Source organism: Guillardia theta (assembly GCF_000315625.1).
Source record: "Guillardia theta CCMP2712 unplaced genomic scaffold GUITHscaffold_8, whole genome shotgun sequence".
Lineage (NCBI taxonomy): Eukaryota > Cryptophyceae > Pyrenomonadales > Geminigeraceae > Guillardia > Guillardia theta.
This window is the reverse complement of record NW_005434666.1, coordinates 1,088,275-1,106,422: the sequence shown is the minus strand read 5'-3', so window position 1 is coordinate 1,106,422 and position 18,148 is coordinate 1,088,275. Positions and strand designations below refer to the sequence as shown.

Below are 18,148 nucleotides of genomic sequence, written 5' to 3'. Positions count from 1 at the left end.
TCCGAGCTTCGCCGGGAGTCGACGCCGCCGGTAGCGTCAACCCGGCGTGAACCCGGCGCGAGTCAGCACTGAACCGTTGCCATCAACCGCTGATCCTGCGACTCTCAACTGCATGGAACTTGGGAAGGATGAATATTGCTTTGAGTAAAGGAATATTGCCTACTCTCAGCCTGGCAGTGTCTGTGGGTACTTCCGGGGTCGAGCCTAGATCGGATGCCGCGCCACCGCCCGGGCCGCGCCTCAAAGGCTCCGGCAGCCCGGCGGCGGGGCCGTCCGGCGAGCCTCTGGCGGCGGCGGGGAGCCTCGAGGAGCCCGGCAAGTTTGAAACCTTCTGTTTGTCCAAAGTTCAAAAGTGTGAAGTTTGAAAGTTTGTATGGTTGTCGGGGCGCATCATGGCAGCAAAAAGCCTTCTTGCCGAGGGGATGGCGGGATCCCGAACTTACCCACCCGCCCTGTTCATGGCAGATGATCCTTCGCTCATACTGTTGAAGGAGGATGAGAACAGTTCGATCCCCTCTTCACTCGGAGACTCCTCTGACGACCAGGTTCCCTTCATCACAGGATCGGAGGAAGAACTGAAGTTTGGATCTTTCGTGTGGATGCGAGCGAGAAAAGCAGTCAGACCAATCGTTGCTCGTCTCATGAAGAGAGTCAAAGTCCATCGATGCAGTGAAGACGGAAAGATGCTGGCTGAGAAATGTTGGATCTCCGAATGTGCTGCTTTCAACTTGCAATGTCATGTTTTCCCAGCAAAACTCATGATATTCCCACACGGATGCTCGAGAGACAAGATTGCAGTTGCCAAGAGGATATCAGTATGTCTTACCTTCGAATCTTCAAAGGACCTGCGCATGGATGTCGAATGTAAGCTGAAACCTGTGTGTGTCATGCCAGTTGTCCGGTCGGCATTCACAGGCAAGGTAGGGGCAGTTGACGCGGCTTCTTGTCAAGTGTTGGAATGAGGTTGATGGGAATGCCATGCAGGTCTGGAGTGAAGGAATGTCTGTTCGCAGCAGCATCGGAGGGCAAGAGTTTGTTTGTGCCATCGATGCGATCGAGTTTCACCCCGAAATACAGGTGAGATTTCTTGGATGTGAAACAAAGATCGACTTATGCTTTGATGTCTATCATCAAGACATTCGAGTTTTGTGAGAGTGACATCACCTCTCATGCATGTCACGTCAACGAAGACACCCTCTTCTTTGTTGCTTCGACCAGCACAAAACCTCCATCGGAGGCTGAAGACAATGAATGGGCACATAATTCAGATGTAACCTGTGAGATGCTGTCCGCCTGGATTCATCAAGCAGCGCAGGAGATCGGAGGAGTATCCTCTCCCTCCCATTGCTGCATCCTCTCTCATACAAGCGTGCAGGTCACCCATCAGCTGAGTCAGGCCTGCACTACGATACAAGAATGTTTCACTCCGCACCTGAAAGGTTTGTCTGGTCGTACCCGCTTCAGTCTGATTTCCTCGGCATTCACTTGCATGCCAGGTGCTCGAAAGGTGTGTGGGATGATAGTGTATGGGCCATCTGGAGTCGGGAAGACAAGCTTTGTCAACGCTGTACTTCGATACTCCCCTTATCGCAGCATCAAGGTGATGAAATGGAGGAGGAATGTTCTTTTTGATAGAGACGAAGGCGAATGCGACGGAAATGTTTGCTGCTGATCAAGGTGCAACGGAAGGGAGGATCATATCCTTGTTCAAGAAGGCGTTAGAAGCTTGTCCCTGCATCCTCTTCATCGACGAAGTGCGAGCAACTTGTTGGTGTTTGTTGATAAGTGAGGCAACTGGTACAGATCGATGCAATCGGCAGCAGACCATCGAATGAAGGAGACAAAGTGAGAGAAATTATGTAGCGTGTATCTCATCTCACAACATTTTACAGGTTGAGCAACGAGCTGCGCATTGCCTCCTTTGCTGTCTGGAATCTGTGCGAAACAACGTGGACCTGTCTAAGAAGAAACTGTTTGTAATCGGAGCGACCAATCGCTTTGATGTCCTCGATGAACAGATTATATCTGCTGGCCGACTGGAATCATGGGTATAGTTGTTAATGTGGATAACTTTGTGCTTCTCTGACCTGCTCAACTTCAGTTGCCCCTCCCCGTTCCGACTTCTCAAGCAAGGCAAGACATTTTGAGAGTCCTTACCAGGTCATCTTTTCTTGCTCATTTCCTCGTACTCAGCTGGCTGCAGAAAATTTTCAAACAAGAACGACAACAATCGCAAATCAGAGGAAGAAACGCTAAAGGAAGTCGCAGACAGGGCTCACGGGTGAAATTGTCTTCTTTCCATCTGATTTGGTATTGACTCAGTCAAGATACACGGGAGCGGATCTCAAACTTGTTCTCACCAAAGTGGTTGGCGTCATCAGCGAACGAAAGGTTACTCATGGTGTATGACTGTGAAATAATGTCATGCATGTACACGCGTGTCAACATCATGCACTGACACATCCAATCTTGAATGCATTACCGATGCTCATATGATTTCTTGATACCTTGTTTCAGGAAGCGGGTGCAGAGGATGAAACATTGAAACTGGAGCATTTTCTCCAAGTGATGAGAGATGTTCGACCTGCGCTGTTACGAGACCGAGCGACGGTTGGACTACTACAAACTGTTTTCTCTTGTAACTCACTGCCAACCTCCAATAGGCAGTCCAAATCTCTGTATTGCCGTGGAAGTTCTTGGTTGGGATGGAAGAGGTGAAATCTTCCTTGTACACGTGTTTGATCAAAGTGAGCTACCTGGGCTGGTTGTCAAGTATTTGTGATGCCCTTGCTCCTTGTCAGTCGCTGGCTGAACGTGAGAGGTACTTGTCCCTCGGCATCGACCCTCCTCGGGGTATCTTGCTCTACGGCCCACCCGGGACGGGAAAGACAGCAGCAGGTCAACATGTAGGAGGTTTAGCCAAGGAGGCTGACTTGTTGGGGCAGCGATGGCTCTTGCCATGGAGGCAGCGCCCGTCGCCAACTTTCTGCATGTTCGGGTGAGTTGAATAAGTCAGAGAACAACAACAACTGGAGGAGTAGGTTGGTTGAGAGAGCTGACAGGGAACTGATCTGATCAACTCAATCGTCGGGAGCAGCGAACGTGCGATCTCGCGGCTGTTCGACCAGGCGAGCATGAGGTTGTACTGCTCGTTGTTGACGAGAGGCAGGCGAGAAGTTGTGCTCCTTGCATCCTCTTCATAGATCAGGTTCCTTCTTCGTCTCCTCCCCTTCCTCCTGACATCCTGAACAAGATTGACACAATCGCTCCCCCTCGCAGCAACGCCGACTCGTCGGATCGGTGGCCTCGTGGGGCTCGGAGGAGCTGCAGGGCAGCTGAGCCTGGTACAGGGTGTTGGATCGCGTGCTGTCGCAGCTGCTCATCGAGATGGACGGCATGAAGACCAGCAAGGATCACCCGGTCAAACAAGAAATGTTCTCGCCTGCTGCTCATGTTCCCCCAGGTTATTCTCCTTGGCGCTTCTTCTCGTCCCCACGTCATCGACTCTGCTCTCCTGCGCCCGGGCCGTCTCGAGCACCATATCCTGGTTCCTCCTCCTAATGCCCAGTCTCGACATCAGTACTTGCGGGCAAGGATGGGGAGGAGAAGCGAAGACGGGGAGGACAGGAGGCAGACAGACAAAGATCTGACTAGCTTCGGGTTCGGAGAGATCCAGGCAGAGGAGGAAGTAAGGAGCGAGGAGTTCTTATGGTCTCTAGCTAGCGCCATGGACGGCTTCTCCTTTGCAGATCTGCAGCTCTTCTGCCAAGAGAGCGCTTTGATCGCCATCAGGTTGGCAGGAGAGGAGGAGATTGAAGGACACTGATGCTGACCTCTCAGAGAAGCCATGGGGAAGGGGAAGCAGGTGTCGGACCTCAGAGTTAGCACAGAGCACGTCCACCGCGCTCTCCTCCATGCCAGACCCTCACTACGAGGAGCTGAGATCCAGCACCCGATGAAGCTCTGGCAGACGCAGGATGAAGGAGCAGAGCGGTAGCAACTCAACTTTAATGGAGGAGCCTCACAAGCATGTATATGAACACACTGTCATTCACTTGTTCCAAAAGTCGTTCCATCGAGAAGTCTTGTTCGCCTTGGCCTTGGCAGATCCTGCGGCATGGCTGTGCACGTTGTCGGTTTCCTGCAGGAGCATGTCAGACACATGGTGTCATAAGTACGAGAGAAAGAATGGGAGAAGACAAGCATGAGCTGGGGTGCGATCATCGTTGAGGTAGGGGCGAGCTGGGGGATAAGATGAGAGAGCGGGGGGAAAGAGAGGATGGGCAGGATGACAACACAGTAGAGTGATATAGAGGCGAGAGAGGAAAGGGGGAGGGGAGGGACAGAGATAGAGAAAGAGAAAGAGAAAGAGGAAAGGGGGAGGAGAGAGACAGAAATAGAGATAGAGAAAGAGAGAGGGGAAAGAGGAGGAGAAGAGGCAACAACAGGAGATTATGAATTGAGAAGGACATCAAACGATCAGTCAGAGGTGAGGTCAGGAGGAGTGGAACAGAAAGGTCGGGAGAGGAGGAAGAGAGGAGTGAAGAATCTCAGCATGCTGTTGTCTGACATTGGCGAGGCGCTGGAGTCCAGGGTTCGACGAGGCCATGGACGAGAAGATCGATGGCGGCCTGTTCGGCGCCCACAGCTTCTGATGCATGGCGTCCCTTCGAATGACCCTTGAGGCCAGTACCCCTCATTCCATTAGTCCAATCAAGGGTGGCAAAGGTACCCGTTAATATACCCCCGGAAATCCTCTCTAAAATATGGGTAGTGACCCACACAATGAATACTACCCCTCGTATGTAACTCAGTAGTCAGGGTGGGTATCAAGTTGCCCTCATCCCCCATCAACCCGCAAATCAACCCGGCCGAAATCGCGCGGAAATAGAGACAATAATGTCGAGGATATGGAAGAGCGAGGAGATGGAGATGGCGAGAGGAGGAGGAGAAGATACTGAGTGAGCGAGGAGAATATTTTGTATTATCGAATATGATGAAACGAGTTGTGAGCAAGCTGCAGATGAAGCGGTGTGTTGAAAGACCAGGGAAGACCCAGGTTCCAACCAATTTTCAAGCTCCATATACATTAGTGCTGGGCAGGATAGAAAAGTTCTGTGAAGGAGAAGAGGATGATCACAATCACGAAGATGGAAGAATATGATGGTGGTAGCTGTCATGAAAGAATGACGTGCATCTACACTGTGAATGAACGGGTAGCTTCTCGCTGAAAGTTGTCGAATTTACCTTGAGTCTAGCAGGGTCTGATGAAATAGTTGAATCCCAAGACATCCAAGATTCGGCAGAATGGAAACACCGTCTGGTGAAGATTTTTGAATTGAATGCAAGTCTGACAGCCCTTCTGATATTCCTCGCTATGCCTGACAGGAATGTTTCATGATGTCGCCCCAGAACTTCAAGGATCTTTCATTTTACAGCAGCGCAAAGGTAAGTCATTACATTCTTCCATCCATATTCTTGTTGATAAGTTTTGGCAGAGAAAAGAATGAGTTATTTCAGGTTTTGGCTGGTTGAGTTGAAGTGTTGATAAACTTACCCATGACACCTTGCAGACTTGCACTGAATTCAGCATTAATCTGCACAGCAGCAATCGTTTGTGTCTACATGATGAAAGATGCAGTCGGCTCAGAAAGAGCTTTGCTGCAGCAGGGTGAACTGCAGAGAGAATTCCGTGGGGCGCTGGCAAAGAAGTCGTCGACCCAAGTCGCTGCTGAAGCCTTGAGGCGCAAGGCATACATGCAGCGGCTCTCCGAAGCAAGAGCCCACGATGAGCTGCTCCGCTTCGGCTTCGAACCTCCCAAGGCGACTTCTTCGTCACGTGCGATGAAGGTGGTGGGAGACGGGGACAATCGCCAGCATGCGGAAGGAGAGCAGAAAGAGACATCAGGGGAGCAGACGAAGCTGGGGGCGAGGGAAATGACGGAGATCGTCAAGCATGCGGACGAACTCGGTCGTGAGCTGCAGCAAGAGAGAGGGACTCTGAGGGATGCTCTGAAAGATTTTCATTCCAAGGAACTGGAGTACTCCCGGCTGCAGGAGCTCATCCGTCAGAAAGTTGCTCATGGGCAGAAAGGAGAAGACGAGGCTAATGAGGGGAAGACACAACGGGTGGATCATGCCGAGGAAGCTGATCGAGACGCGAGAGAGGAAAGATCACGACCCATTCAACCAGAAGCTACTCAGCATCTCAAGCGTGAAGCTCGGCGGAAGTTGGAGGCCAAGAGTCTCAACGATCAAAACTTCCAGCGAAGATCAAGGAGCTATGTGGAAGCGGTTTACGGGCTGAGGTGAGAGGAGGAAGGGTTGTGCCAGAAGATGATACTCCACTCATTCCCTCTCAGCAGAGGATCTGAGAGCAGCAGGGAGGGTCACAACCAGTTGCGCGGAGAGATGGTCTGACTTGCTGCTCCTGTCACTTCCACTGATCTTGTCGACGAGGACAGGGGCCCTACAGCCTGCAGCTTGAGAGTGCCAAGAGGTACCTTAAGGAGCTGAGCAGCAGCGATGGGGTGAGGGAAAGGGGGAGGGAGGGCTGGCCCGATGACGTACACGAGCAGATGAAGCAGAAGGACGTTGAAACTTCCTACGGGGGAAGCTATGCGGGTGACAGTCGTCAACCGTATGCAGCAGGTGACGAGGAGCAGGGAGGTGAGTGATAGGATGACGAAGTTGATAGTCTCGAGCCCGAACAAAGACGTAGACGAGCTCGACGTGAGTCTTTCCCTCCTTTGCGCTTCCACTAAGATCTGTCATTTACACTGATGCAGGCGAGGGTGCAAGATGCGAGGGATGGAAGTTATTTGGAAGCTGTCTTCAATCGCCAGTAGTAGGGCGAGCGAGGGCGAAGTGTAAACTACACGTGTTTGAATGCATTAAAATGGTAAAGATATCAATGAATACACAGAAGATCTTCAGGTGTCGAGCGGCAGCATATCCCCTTCTTGCAATTCTGACAGACGAGATCAGTTCCCTACAACCTCATCAACCGTCCCTTCACCAAGTTCCGACTGAGATTGAACTTCCTCCGGCAAGAACGAGCGGCTCCACGTAGCCTCGCACTCCTGCAGCAAAGTCATCTCAAACTCACTCCCCTGACCGTCGGCCTCGTCGCCTACCTGCCCTGGAGGACCCTCGGGTTTGAACTCACACATGTAGAGATGGCCGGTGGCCGTCACGACTAGGATGGAGTTCTTTTCCGACGCAAACGAGCAGATGGTGTGCCCGTCTCCTATAGGGAGACGAAACCTGTTGGCACAGCACACGTCAGCTGCTGTTCTTCCTTCAGTTCCAGTTGCATGGCAGCAACAAGCAAGAAATCACTTTGCAAAGCTCCACTCGGAGTTGAAGTAAGTCACCATGCTGCCCATGAAAGACAGGCTTGATCGGCAGTTGTTGGTCTACTCGCAAGATCAGCTGAGTTCACATCAACCCGACTTGACCACCTGGTGAGCAGCTCCGGCTCGTTCCTCCGAGCTGTTCTCCGATGACGTCGGTGCTGATGGGGCGTCTACCAGAGTGAAGACATGGACGGTTCCCCTAACGCTGGAGCAAGAGAGGAGGGAGCACTTGTGGTCGAACGCGAGCGAGCTGATCTCAGCCGCGCTTGCTCCCCTCCTCACCTCCTGCAGCTGCTTCCCGCTAAGCGTGTCGAAGACCCGAATGATGGTTCCTCGCTCAGAGGCCGTGGCTAGTCGAGACCCGTCGAGCGTGAGAGCCATACAGCCAAGGGGAGAGTTGTGCGCCTGCACGTTGAACGTCTTGTGCATCTCCATCAGCTCCAGCCGCACGTGCCCTCGATGGCTGCCAGGGCATGCCAGGACCGTGTTGTTGGGGCTGGGGCAGAGAGCGCAGATGCCCTTGGGGTTGGAGACGGTGTCGACCTCGAGGATGGGAGAGAGGTCGGAGAACTTGTAGACGAGAACTTTGAACTCCAGGATCACAACGACCTTGTCTCGTCGAAGCCGAACAGCCTTGACTTCATGGCGGAAACTCAGCTCTCCAATGTCCTTGCGGCGCTGGTCGTCCCAGATGATCACTTTGTTGGGAGGGAACTTACCGTCCTCCTGCGTACCGACAAGCGCGAGGATGTTGCATCGGAAGAGCATCTCGATGTATCGGATCCCGCAGTCAAGCTTGCGAGAGATCGTCTCCTTGAAGGGGTTGCAGTTGAAGATCTTGAAGCCATCGGAAAACCCGACAGCGAAGCAGCTCTGATCCTGATTGAAGCCGACAAACAATACCCCGTTGGTCGCGTTCCGCGATAGATCTATACCTCCAGATCCCATCTTCACCTTGTCATCTTTCCTCTCGTCTCCCCCCTGTCGCTGATACGCCCTTGCTGCCACCAACCTGCTGTGTTCCTCCTGGTTTGTTCTCCTCGCTAGCTTCAATCCCCTCTCGATCCCACACTTGCACAACGATCCTTGCTGCTCTCCCCTTGCTCCTCTCTTGCTTGCTCCTGTTCTCTTGCGTCAGATCTGCTCCTCTCCTCTCCTCTCACTCCTCCCGTATCAAATCCTTCCATATCTCCATTTCCGTCCGTCCTCTCCTCTCCAATGTCTTTCTTTTTTTCTTTTTCTTTTCTTTTCAGTTCTTTTTTTTCTTTTCTTTCGCCCTCTGAACACAAGGGGTTGCAGCACAGAGAGCGAGAATGGGAGGGTAGGGGTCATGGCATATTGGGGTATTAGCATAGCCAAGAAGTCTTTTAAGAAGGGGTACATTGAAGATTTGAAGGGGTAGTCAAACACTCAATAAGGGTGAAGTCTGCGGTAGGGTGTGGACAGTTCAAAAATGGCGCGCAAGATCCTTGGCTGAACTTGAAGCAGGCGGGAGAAGCAGCAAGAACCGAAGACGAACAAAGACAACAAGCAGGGCGACGAGGACGAGGAAGACGAGGAGAACAACAAGAGGAAGAGAGAGGAGGAGGGGAGAGGTCAAGGGAGAACAGGGGCGAGCGAGAGGGAACAAGTAGGAGCAGAGGAGGGCAGGGTGGGAGAGCGAAGGGATTTCCTGCAACAGTTGCAGCTCATCGGGAAACTTGAATTCTTCTCGCTAGAATACCTGACTGGATAGAATCTGCCGGATTTGTATGTGAATTGTTTCGACCGGGCATATTCTTATTGGATCAAATGTCGGATGCACCTCAACAAGCCCCAACGAGCAATCTCATTGATGAGATAGTTCAATACATCAACAATGATGAAGAAGAAAAGGCGCTGAAAGGTAATTGAAAGGTGTTTGCTTCTCATTTTTACCAATGCTGCAGTCCTTGCCAACTACACACCAACCCAAGTTACCCAACTGGTTAGAGAAGCCTCTGATTGGGCCTTCAGATTGGATCTTCAAGAAAGTCAGTGAACATCCTCGCTGAGTCTTTCTTCATTACAGCTGAGACTTTTTTTTCACAGGGATTGAGCAAGTACGCGCGCAAGAACTGGGAATGTTGGAAGATGATGCAGTTATGAAACATTGACGCGTTTTGCCACCTTAGCATGGATACAGCTTTCTCGCGATGTGATGTCTTTCTTATATTTTGTCGTATACGGAGTTCTTAAATTGCCTTGATTTCCTCTTGTATTCCTGGTTGATAAATTAGACAAAAGTTGTTGTGAGTTGAGACATGCCTCTTGTGCCATGGATGTGACGAACTTGCGGTCTGGGCTGTAAAACAAAATTTAGCATTTCCAAGTGATGAACAACAAAACAAACTCTTGAATGTTGCTGACTTCGCGTAATGTCAGCGAGATCCTAGTTTCTCGTGCAATCTTGCTGCCAAGTTTATATTCAGCTGGCAACAAATGTATGTTGGCCAACGATTCATCAATGATGTCGTCCTCTTTCGGACAGATCTCATGCCACCAGCTAGGAAGAAGGAGTCAAAGGCGAGCCGTGCAGACGGCGGGACTGACCTCCAGTATGCCTCGCCATCAAACACCAAGAGGCTCCTTGGCTCAAGGAAAACGCCTGTGACTTCATCGCGAGTTGAATGCTTTTCGGGTGAGAACTCTAAAGTGCAGGTGCTCTGCAGTGAAAGGATCGCCACACGCCCCCCGTAGAGTGGCCCATCTTTGTGTCGAGAGATGCCGCTCATTGGACGATACTCGTTACTGAAGAAATACTTATCACCATTCATCCTCTCAAGTTTGCAAACAAAGCCTCACATCAGGAAGTGATTCGGGTGTTGACCTTGTTTGAAAGCACATCCATCTACAATGGCGTCCCTCAATTCAGCCAAGTAGTCTTCGAGCGGCTCTTCGATCATGCCATCAGAGGCTGAAGGAATCCTAGGTGAAGTCATTGGAAATCGGTAGAAATCTTTTCCTGGTCTGATTTCCTTACCCTCCGGCATGCCTAAATCGTCGCTGTCCCATATCCTCCCAACCAGCAGTTTCTGATGTTTTGATCCTCTCCAACAACAGATTCTCCTCCCTTGTGCGATGTCACATGCAACAACATCCTCTGTCGATTACAACAAGTACCTCGAGGTGATGAAATTAGCAATGTAGAAGACGCTTTCTGGAGCTCTCCACAGTCTGGCCAGAAAGATCAGCGAAGCAGCGAGTAAAGACGGCAGACAGTAGCAAAAAAGCATTAACCATTGAGCCAATCATTTGACGTTGCACCAGTCAACATTTGTACCTGTGTTGCCTTGCATCTAGCTTGCGAACTCTGGGAAATGACAAAATTTGTGCTCCTGGCACACTTTTTTGCAGGGCGATTCTTTCCTTCTCCTGATTCAAGGAAATCGAAGATTGAATATGTAAGTAGCCCCTTGTCAACTATCTAGCAGACAAGCACCTCTCTCATAATCTCCTGAAAATCCAGAGCAGTTGAAGCTGGAAAAGTATGGGATCATCAACTCTATAGATGCTTTACAAGTTCGAGGGATCACGAGTACTTCATCGATCATGAAAGAAAGGATACCAGACAATGGAGACCATTGAATACAGGACATGACGATGGAATGATTGAAAGCAAACCACCAAGAAGAGACAAACTTTACCTTTTGCGACGACAGAACATAGGGACCAGGCTACGTAAACAATGAACAGCTTTGCGAAACCTCCAGACATTCTTGCTGAACCCGGAGAAGTTTAGTCGGACAAAAACCTTCTCTCTGTCAAGTCGGACGTGGTAAGGAAGATCTCGATGTTTGCCGCCAATCCCACCTCCCTCCGTCCAAACCATAGTCTTCCTGGTCATTCGCCACTGGTCGCATGGTTACGTTATTCCACTGTTATTTCTTTGTCATAATCGTTATGTTCCGTTACTCTTCCATGGTACCCTACACCTTGTCCACTATGCCCCTACCCCTGACCTTTTTGACCCCCCTTAGAACCTGGGGGTTACGGACGTTCCCTACCCCTGTTTCCTTGTAAATGTCTGACCACCCCTTAGTTCCATATGTTTGATACCCCCTGCTTTCACCAGTCTTCCCACCCCACCCATCTATGACAACAATTGACACTACCCCTTCTTCTAAAAAAGCACCCTGCCTGTACAAACCCGATGCACCCACCCTTTCCCTACCCTGACCCCTTTTGATTCACATTGACCTGTAGTTTATACTCCAGCGTATGCCTAGTACCCATTGTTTTTTCTATTAGAGTACCGGTATACTCTAGACCCTACCTTGTAGTTGCAAAGATTTTCGCTCTTGACCTCATAACTATGTACCCCCACCCCCACATCAATTTCTGAACCCCTCCAAGACCTTGTAACCATAGTTTCCCCAAGGTTCGCGATGCAGCTTTAACAGCGCATCTTGTTTCCCTCCCATCCTCCTCCTCCTCCTCTCCTCCTCCTCCTCCCCCTCTTCACATCTTGATCTGACGGCTGACTTCCTCCTGCGCTCGCTCTCCTTGAGCTCGCTCCTCCGTCTGCCATCGTTTCACCTCTACTCCTGCCACTTGCAGCTCGGCAACCACATCATTTCCTGCACGATCGGAGCATTATTCTTGTATTTCGCTTTTATTCGGTGACTGCAGTAGCATCAGTCTTGTAACATACAACCACGTGAAATGTCGCAATCAGAAAGAGAATCCCTCATGAGGCGAATGAAAGAAAGGGCAAAGCGAATTGGATCTTCGAAATCCCGGAAGACAACAGAGGGGTTAAGTGCACCATTGCTAGACTCCGAAACACCAGCAAGTGCATCTGGCATTGAGAGGTCTGACTTGAGGTCAATACGCTCAACGTTGGAATCACACCATGTCTCTGAAGTTCGCGTCTCAATAGAAACAAACAGTGTGAGCGACGACAGTGACTTCAGCTCAAAACTCACGGTAGAGAGCGGTGAAGATGCCGCTCAGTCACAGCCCAGAATAGCTCAGACGAAGAGATCACAGCTTGCAGGCATTATTTGTGATGCTGCTGTCTCCCCATGGAAGCATGGTGGCGGTTTCACTCTTCGTCACGTTCTGCAAGCCACACCATTCAATGAACCCGGAGTTGTGCACGTTGATGGTGATGGTGTGGAGGCTGTGCCAAGCATCCGAGGAGATGATGTGAAGAAGTGTTTGCAGAACTTTGGGTTCAAGTCTCTGGTGCAGCTGCTGCCCAGCTCTCCAAGCATGCATGGTGACTTTGCAGTCTCTGCAACAGACTTGAAAGGAAGAGGAAGATTGAGCTTCGAAACTTTACGTGAATTCTTGTCGAATTTCTCGCTTGAGTCTTTTGGACTCGGTCAGAACGAGAGATGTGGCCTGCTTTTGCCCAATGGTCCAGAGCTGGCTCTGTGTATACTGATGTGTTTAAACCGATACTGCTGTGTTCCAATCAACAATCAACAAACTGTATCTGAGGTAATATATTCCTGATTGTAGTTCATCTATGAATTCTGAATGTTTCTGCTGTTCAGATTCAATCCGAGCTCCAAGGAACACGATGCAAGTTTTTGATTGTTCATCAGGACGAGTCCGATGCCAGGGTGCAGGAGATCGTGTCAACAACAGACATCAAGGTCCTCAAACTCCTGCCAGATCCGTCGACAGTGGGACTCTTTACAATTGTGAGTCTTGATGACGATCAAACTGATGAAAGATCGAGAAGCGATGAACCTCGAGCCCGATCAGCTGCAAGATACAACACCCCCGAGCAAGTTGTTCTTGTCCTGCACACTTCTGGCACGTCTGGGAAGAAGAAGGTGAAGCGAATGCAAATGTCTTCTGCTTCTCCCCAAGTCCTCCCTCTCTCTGATTCGTTCGCTCCTCCCTCTCTTCTTGTGATTCGTTCGCTCCTTCTCTTGTGTGCATGAAGCTCATCTCACTGTTCTTTTTGGCAGATGGTTCCTTATTCTCTTGAAACGCTCTGTATTGGAGCAGCCTGCATCATTCGGTCATGGGGGTTGACTCCGACTGATGTTTGCCTCAATATGATGCCGCTGTTTCATGTTGGAGGAATCACTCGAAACGTGTTAGCAGTGGTTAGTTGGACATCTCTGCTTTAAAGTTTACCACTTACGATGCTTCAGATCCTTTCGGGCGGGGGAGTGATCTGCGCTCCGGCTTTCGACGCTGTTGCTTTTTGGAACTGTATGGAGGAGCAGAAGGTCACCTGGTACTATGCAGGTGGGACATTCACTGTGAAAGACTGCAAGATGTTGAAAGATGTTCAACTGACTCTCATTCCTGTGATGGAACCACAGGGCCAACTATGCACACCATGATCCTCGAAGAGAAGAAATCAAGAAATCTCAGTGATTCAGCATGCAAACTGCGGATGGTAGCAAATGCCGCGGGAGGGCTCCTTGCTTCACTAGCGCAAGACATGAAAGATAATCTTGGCTGTGTCGTACTGCCCAGCTATGGAATGACAGAGTGCATGCCCATCTCCTCGCCCTCCTGTGAGTACAACTTGGATCATCCTTCCTCCAGTGGGCAGATCGCGGGGCCTTCAGTGCGAATCCTTGACGATGAGGGGAAGACATTGCCTGTTGGGCATGTAGGGAATGTTTGTTTGAAGGGAGCCCCTCTCATGCTCGGCTATGAAAACGATGATGCAGCAAACGCCTCGTCCTTCTTCCCGGGAGGATGGTTCAACACGGGGGATATGGGATATCTGGATGAGGAGGGATGGATATACCTCACAGGGAGATCAAAGGAGGTTATCAACAGAGGAGGAGAGATTATCTCGCCCTTCGAGGTGGAAGAGGCGGTTGTCAAGCATGAGCGAGTCAAGGAGGTCATCGCGTTCTCAGCTCCTCATGACGTCCTGCAGGAGGTGGTCGGTGTTGCCATTGTCTCTGTTCCCGGCGTCCCCCGTGTAGATCTAGCTGGACTACAGAGATTTGTTGCTTCGACTCTTCATCCTGCGAAGTGGCCGCAAGTTGTTGTCTTCATGGACGAGCTCCCTAAGGGGCAGGCGAACAAGGTCCAGAGGATTCGGCTCTCCAACAGACTTGACATGAAGCCGATCGATGATCGTACAAGTCAAAATTTCCGCATGTTTGAGGCAGCATGTCCACCGAGAGGCAGCGGCCTCGACATAAAGATTCCGATGCGTCAGATCGACATTGACTTGCAGCAGGTGATGAGTATGGTATTCTCGTGCTCATGAGCTGATGATGTGATGACAGATCATGAATGTTGTTCAGCGAGTGAGGGGGGAGATGAAGATAGAGCATTCTCTCATCATGTCCATCCCCAAACCCGATGGGAGCGATCCTGTGGTGCTCTACGTTACTCCTGAGAACGTGGACGTGCACAAGCTGATGAAGGGACTGCAGAAGCACCTCCATGATTACTTGTTGCCGAAGCAGATCATCGCACTGGACAAGATCCCAGAGGACTACAACCAGCTCAAGAAGCCCGACCTGTTGGATGGAGGGGATGACTACTCCCCGCCTTCCAACGACACCGAGCGAGAGATCCAGAGCATCTGGGAGAAGCTTCTGGGCAAGAAGTGCAGCATCAACGCGGACTTCTTTGAGTCAGGAGGAAGTTCCTTGCTCGCGGGAAGGATGGTCGCGCAGATCCGCCGGGTGATGGACGTGCCTCTGACAGCTGCGTCCATCTTCTCCAACAGGACCATCTCCTCCTTGTCAAGCTCTGTCAACTCTCTCAGGACGCAGCTTGGCAAGGGCGAGTTTCAGGCATCTTGCGTAGATGAAGCTACGAGTGGAGAGAATGCTTCTGGGGAGAACTCGTCAAATATGTTGAACTCGAACAAGCAGTGGGGAGAGGGAGAGGAGCAAGAACGTCTGCGAGCGTTCTCTCAGACTTCTTTCTTCGCCCTCACCGTGCAAGCTCTGCCTCTCTCCCTCATCTATCCTCTTCGAAGAGTTTCGACTTGGATCCTCTTCGTCGCTCTCTGGGTCAGTTTACAGCAGGCTGGAATCAACCGTCTCGCCGGCCTCATCCTTGCCTTGGCCATTGGACGCGTCGTGTCGGGAGTTTTCTTTCCTCTCTTTGCTGTAATTTGCAAGTGGATCATTATCGGAAGGTACAAACCTGGGAGATATCCGCTATGGGGACAAGTGAGTATTATTAGTTTGCTTGACTCGTGTGACATGGTTGCTCAGTACTACTTGCGGTGGTGGCTGGTCGATCAAATTCATCTCTTGTGCGGTAGGGGCGTCTTTCGATACAACTCAGCAACTCTTTGCTTCTATTATCGCATGTTGGGAGCTAAGATCGGTAGGAAAGTCGCGATTGATCATCGAGCGAAGCTGGCTGAATTCGATCTGGTGAGCAACGAGACGGATCAAGTCACGACCTTCATCTCACCCACTCACTTTCTTCTTGTCTGCAGATCGAAATAGGATCGAACTCCTGCATAGACAACATCAGCGTTCGCTCCTTCTGCCTCGACAAGGGGTGCATGGTGCTCGCCCCCGTCCACATAGGAGAGGAGGTCTGCATTGCTAGCAAAGTCGCCGTCGTGCCAGGGATCGCGATCCCGAGTAAGACGTGTTTGGGTCCGAATTCTTCCTCCTATGACATCACGCCTGCCTCCATCGGCAGCGTCCAAGACAAGATCTGCTGCAGGGTGACATTTGCGAAGCCAAACTTTCTGTGGAGGGTGTACGGTAGGCTCATTCTCTGGATGGTATGGATCTTTGAGCAGCTTCCCGTCCTGCTTGTTCTCCGCCTGATGGTCTTGTACTCGTGGTATGTTGCCGAGCTCGACACCTACTGTGACGTGCTCCTCTGGTTCTTGACGCCCGAGAGGATCGGGTACTACCTGGCGATCCGGGTGGTGCGGACGACGGTGCTGCCTTTCTTCCGTCTCTTTGCCGTCATCTTGGTCAAGAAGGCAGTGATAGGCAAGTTCACACCTGGGAAGCGCAACGCGACGCAGTTTGAGACGTTTCGGCACTGGCTGATGGGGGAGCTTTTCCCGGGAGAGCGGCTGCAGGAGATCGGACATCTGATCGGCGTCCATTACGGGGGGATCAGCCGAATCCTGCGGGTGCTGGGGGCTAAGGTGGGAGATCGAATCTACTGGCCGGGGAGTTTGTTCGAGGGGCTGGTGGAGTACGACCTGCTGGAGGTGGGAGACGACGTGGTGTTTGGGAGCCGGTCCATCATCATGACGGCAGATGCGGAGGACTGCGCTCCTATCCGCATCGAAGCTGGAGCCAACGTGGGGGATCGATGCGTGCTCCTTCCTGGCTGTGTGATAGGCCGCAACGTTGTCTTCGGGTCCGGTGGGCTGGCCATGAAGAACACCGAGTACGAGGCTGGTTCCAAGTGGGTAGGGTGTCGGTTTGGCAAGCCGATGCTGCTGGAGGCAGGAGGAGAAGCTGCTGCTACCGCCAGCACCCTTCGCCCCTTCGGCAACGCCTTTCACCTCAAGAACGCCTCCTATGTCGTCTATCCCGGATGGGTCCACGCGCTCAACGGCTGCTTCTGGCGATGCTTCGCCGCCATGTACCGGTCGCTTCCCATCATCGCAGGTTTCGAGCTCACGGCAGAGTTCCTGGGGAGGAGCACGCTCGTGGTCGTGGACTACAGCCTGTGGGATATCGGGCTAAGGATGGTGCCAACCTTCATCGTCATGCAGAACTTGTCGACGGTCTTGTCGCTCTCCCTCGCCACTCTCATGAAGTGGTTCTACATCGGTCGGAGGCGCGTCGGCGTCTACAACTGGGACACCTCCTCCTACTGCCAGCGCTGGCAGCTCTACCTCTCCGCCACCGTCATCATCCGCCAGGCGTACTTCGGCAACGGGATCCTCGAGTACCTTCACGGCACAGCCTTCCTCGTCTGGTTCTTCCGCGCCCATGGCAGTCACATCGGCCGCAACGTCTGCCTCTACCCCACCGGCGCTGACCCCATGATGACTGAGCCCGAGCTCGTCGCCATCGGCGATGGTGCTTCCGTCGACAGCGCGTCGCTCATCGCCCACATCAACAGCCGCGGGCATTTCACTCTGAACCAGGTGGTTGTCGGGCCCGGAGCCACCTTGAGGAGCAACTCGAGGCTGCTCAGCGGCGCCGCCATGATGCCGTACAGCACGCTCCTCGAGCACACGCTGATCATGGGCGGGGACGTGGTGGACGAGGGGAAGACGATGCAGGGATGGCCGGGCGAGCAGGTGGACAACAACTTCTGGAGTATGAAGGCCATGGGCATCTGGAGCTCAGCGCCCAAGTTCCTCTACGGCTCTAAGCACCACCGCACGCAAAATCCGTTTGCGCCTGTCAGGAAACTTCACTCGGTGGTGTGAGGGAGGAGGAGGAGGAGGAGCATCTAACATGTTATGCATGAATCTTCTAGTAAAGCTCAGGAAGCAACTGACAAGTTCTTCGTGTATTTCACGTCAATCTTGTAGCACTCTTGTTGCGACGGTCTCTCTTGCGGTCCCACAGGTCCCTCTTTATATGGTTGTTGCCCTTGCAACAGGCTGTTGCAGGGGTTCTCCGCAACACAACATTTCAAATATATAGTGTCATATTTCAAAGGTTCGCGTCACATATTCTGAAATATTTCGAACCCCACTTTGAACTGTACCTCTAAAACCTCCCCAGTTGCAGAAGTCGACGGAATCTTGCAACATGGTGGTCAAGGTGCGTAGCCGAGGCGCAGAGGATGTTTGAGGCGGCGGCGAGGAGGAGGTCGAAGAGGATGAGGATGAGGAGGAGCAGGAGGAGCAAGACCAGGAGCGGAGGAAGGAGGAGTAAGAA

The 18,148-nt window shown here is 51.7% G+C and overlaps 4 protein-coding genes across 4 annotated transcripts; 2 read left to right on the top strand and 2 right to left on the bottom strand.

Annotated features, from left to right (window-relative positions):
- Positions 1-392: 392 nt before the first annotated feature.
- On the top strand, positions 393-3,997 carry P97E (transitional endoplasmic reticulum ATPase E; the record flags this gene model as incomplete). Its single annotated transcript, XM_005839697.1, has 20 exons — positions 393-864; positions 1,017-1,077; positions 1,219-1,277; positions 1,376-1,439; positions 1,497-1,600; positions 1,678-1,754; positions 1,804-1,845; positions 1,893-2,048; positions 2,102-2,160; positions 2,204-2,281; positions 2,328-2,391; positions 2,518-2,565; positions 2,664-2,747; positions 2,802-2,898; positions 2,946-2,998; positions 3,063-3,139; positions 3,254-3,344; positions 3,376-3,420; positions 3,464-3,792; positions 3,841-3,997. 20 exons carry the CDS (start codon positions 393-395, stop codon positions 3,995-3,997), a joined length of 2,217 nt encoding a protein of 738 aa, XP_005839754.1.
- Positions 3,998-6,348: 2,351 nt separating this feature from the next.
- GUITHDRAFT_159261 (hypothetical protein) lies at positions 6,349-8,575 on the bottom strand (the record flags this gene model as incomplete). The annotated part of the gene is made up of 5 exons (XM_005839668.1): positions 7,464-8,575; positions 7,342-7,418; positions 7,137-7,266; positions 7,051-7,082; positions 6,349-6,370 (listed from the first exon to the last, which is right to left on the bottom strand). The coding sequence occupies exons 1-5, from the start codon at positions 8,304-8,306 to the stop codon at positions 6,349-6,351; spliced, it is 1,104 nt and encodes a 367-aa protein (XP_005839725.1). The 5' UTR covers positions 8,307-8,575.
- A 213-nt stretch (positions 8,576-8,788) lies between these two features.
- On the bottom strand, positions 8,789-9,621 carry GUITHDRAFT_150644 (hypothetical protein). Its single transcript, XM_005839667.1, has 3 exons — positions 9,429-9,621; positions 9,287-9,370; positions 8,789-9,243 (listed from the first exon to the last, which is right to left on the bottom strand). Exons 1-3 carry the CDS (start codon positions 9,488-9,490, stop codon positions 9,138-9,140), a joined length of 252 nt encoding a protein of 83 aa, XP_005839724.1. The 5' UTR covers positions 9,491-9,621; the 3' UTR covers positions 8,789-9,137.
- Positions 9,622-12,593: 2,972 nt separating this feature from the next.
- On the top strand, positions 12,594-17,765 carry GUITHDRAFT_84689 (hypothetical protein; the record flags this gene model as incomplete). The annotated part of the gene is made up of 9 exons (XM_005839666.1): positions 12,594-12,824; positions 12,881-13,165; positions 13,304-13,444; positions 13,493-13,589; positions 13,667-14,559; positions 14,636-15,137; positions 15,207-15,496; positions 15,542-15,706; positions 15,772-17,765. 9 exons carry the CDS (start codon positions 12,594-12,596, stop codon positions 17,689-17,691), a joined length of 4,524 nt encoding a protein of 1,507 aa, XP_005839723.1. The 3' UTR covers positions 17,692-17,765.
- Between the last annotated feature and the right edge of the window lie 383 nt (positions 17,766-18,148).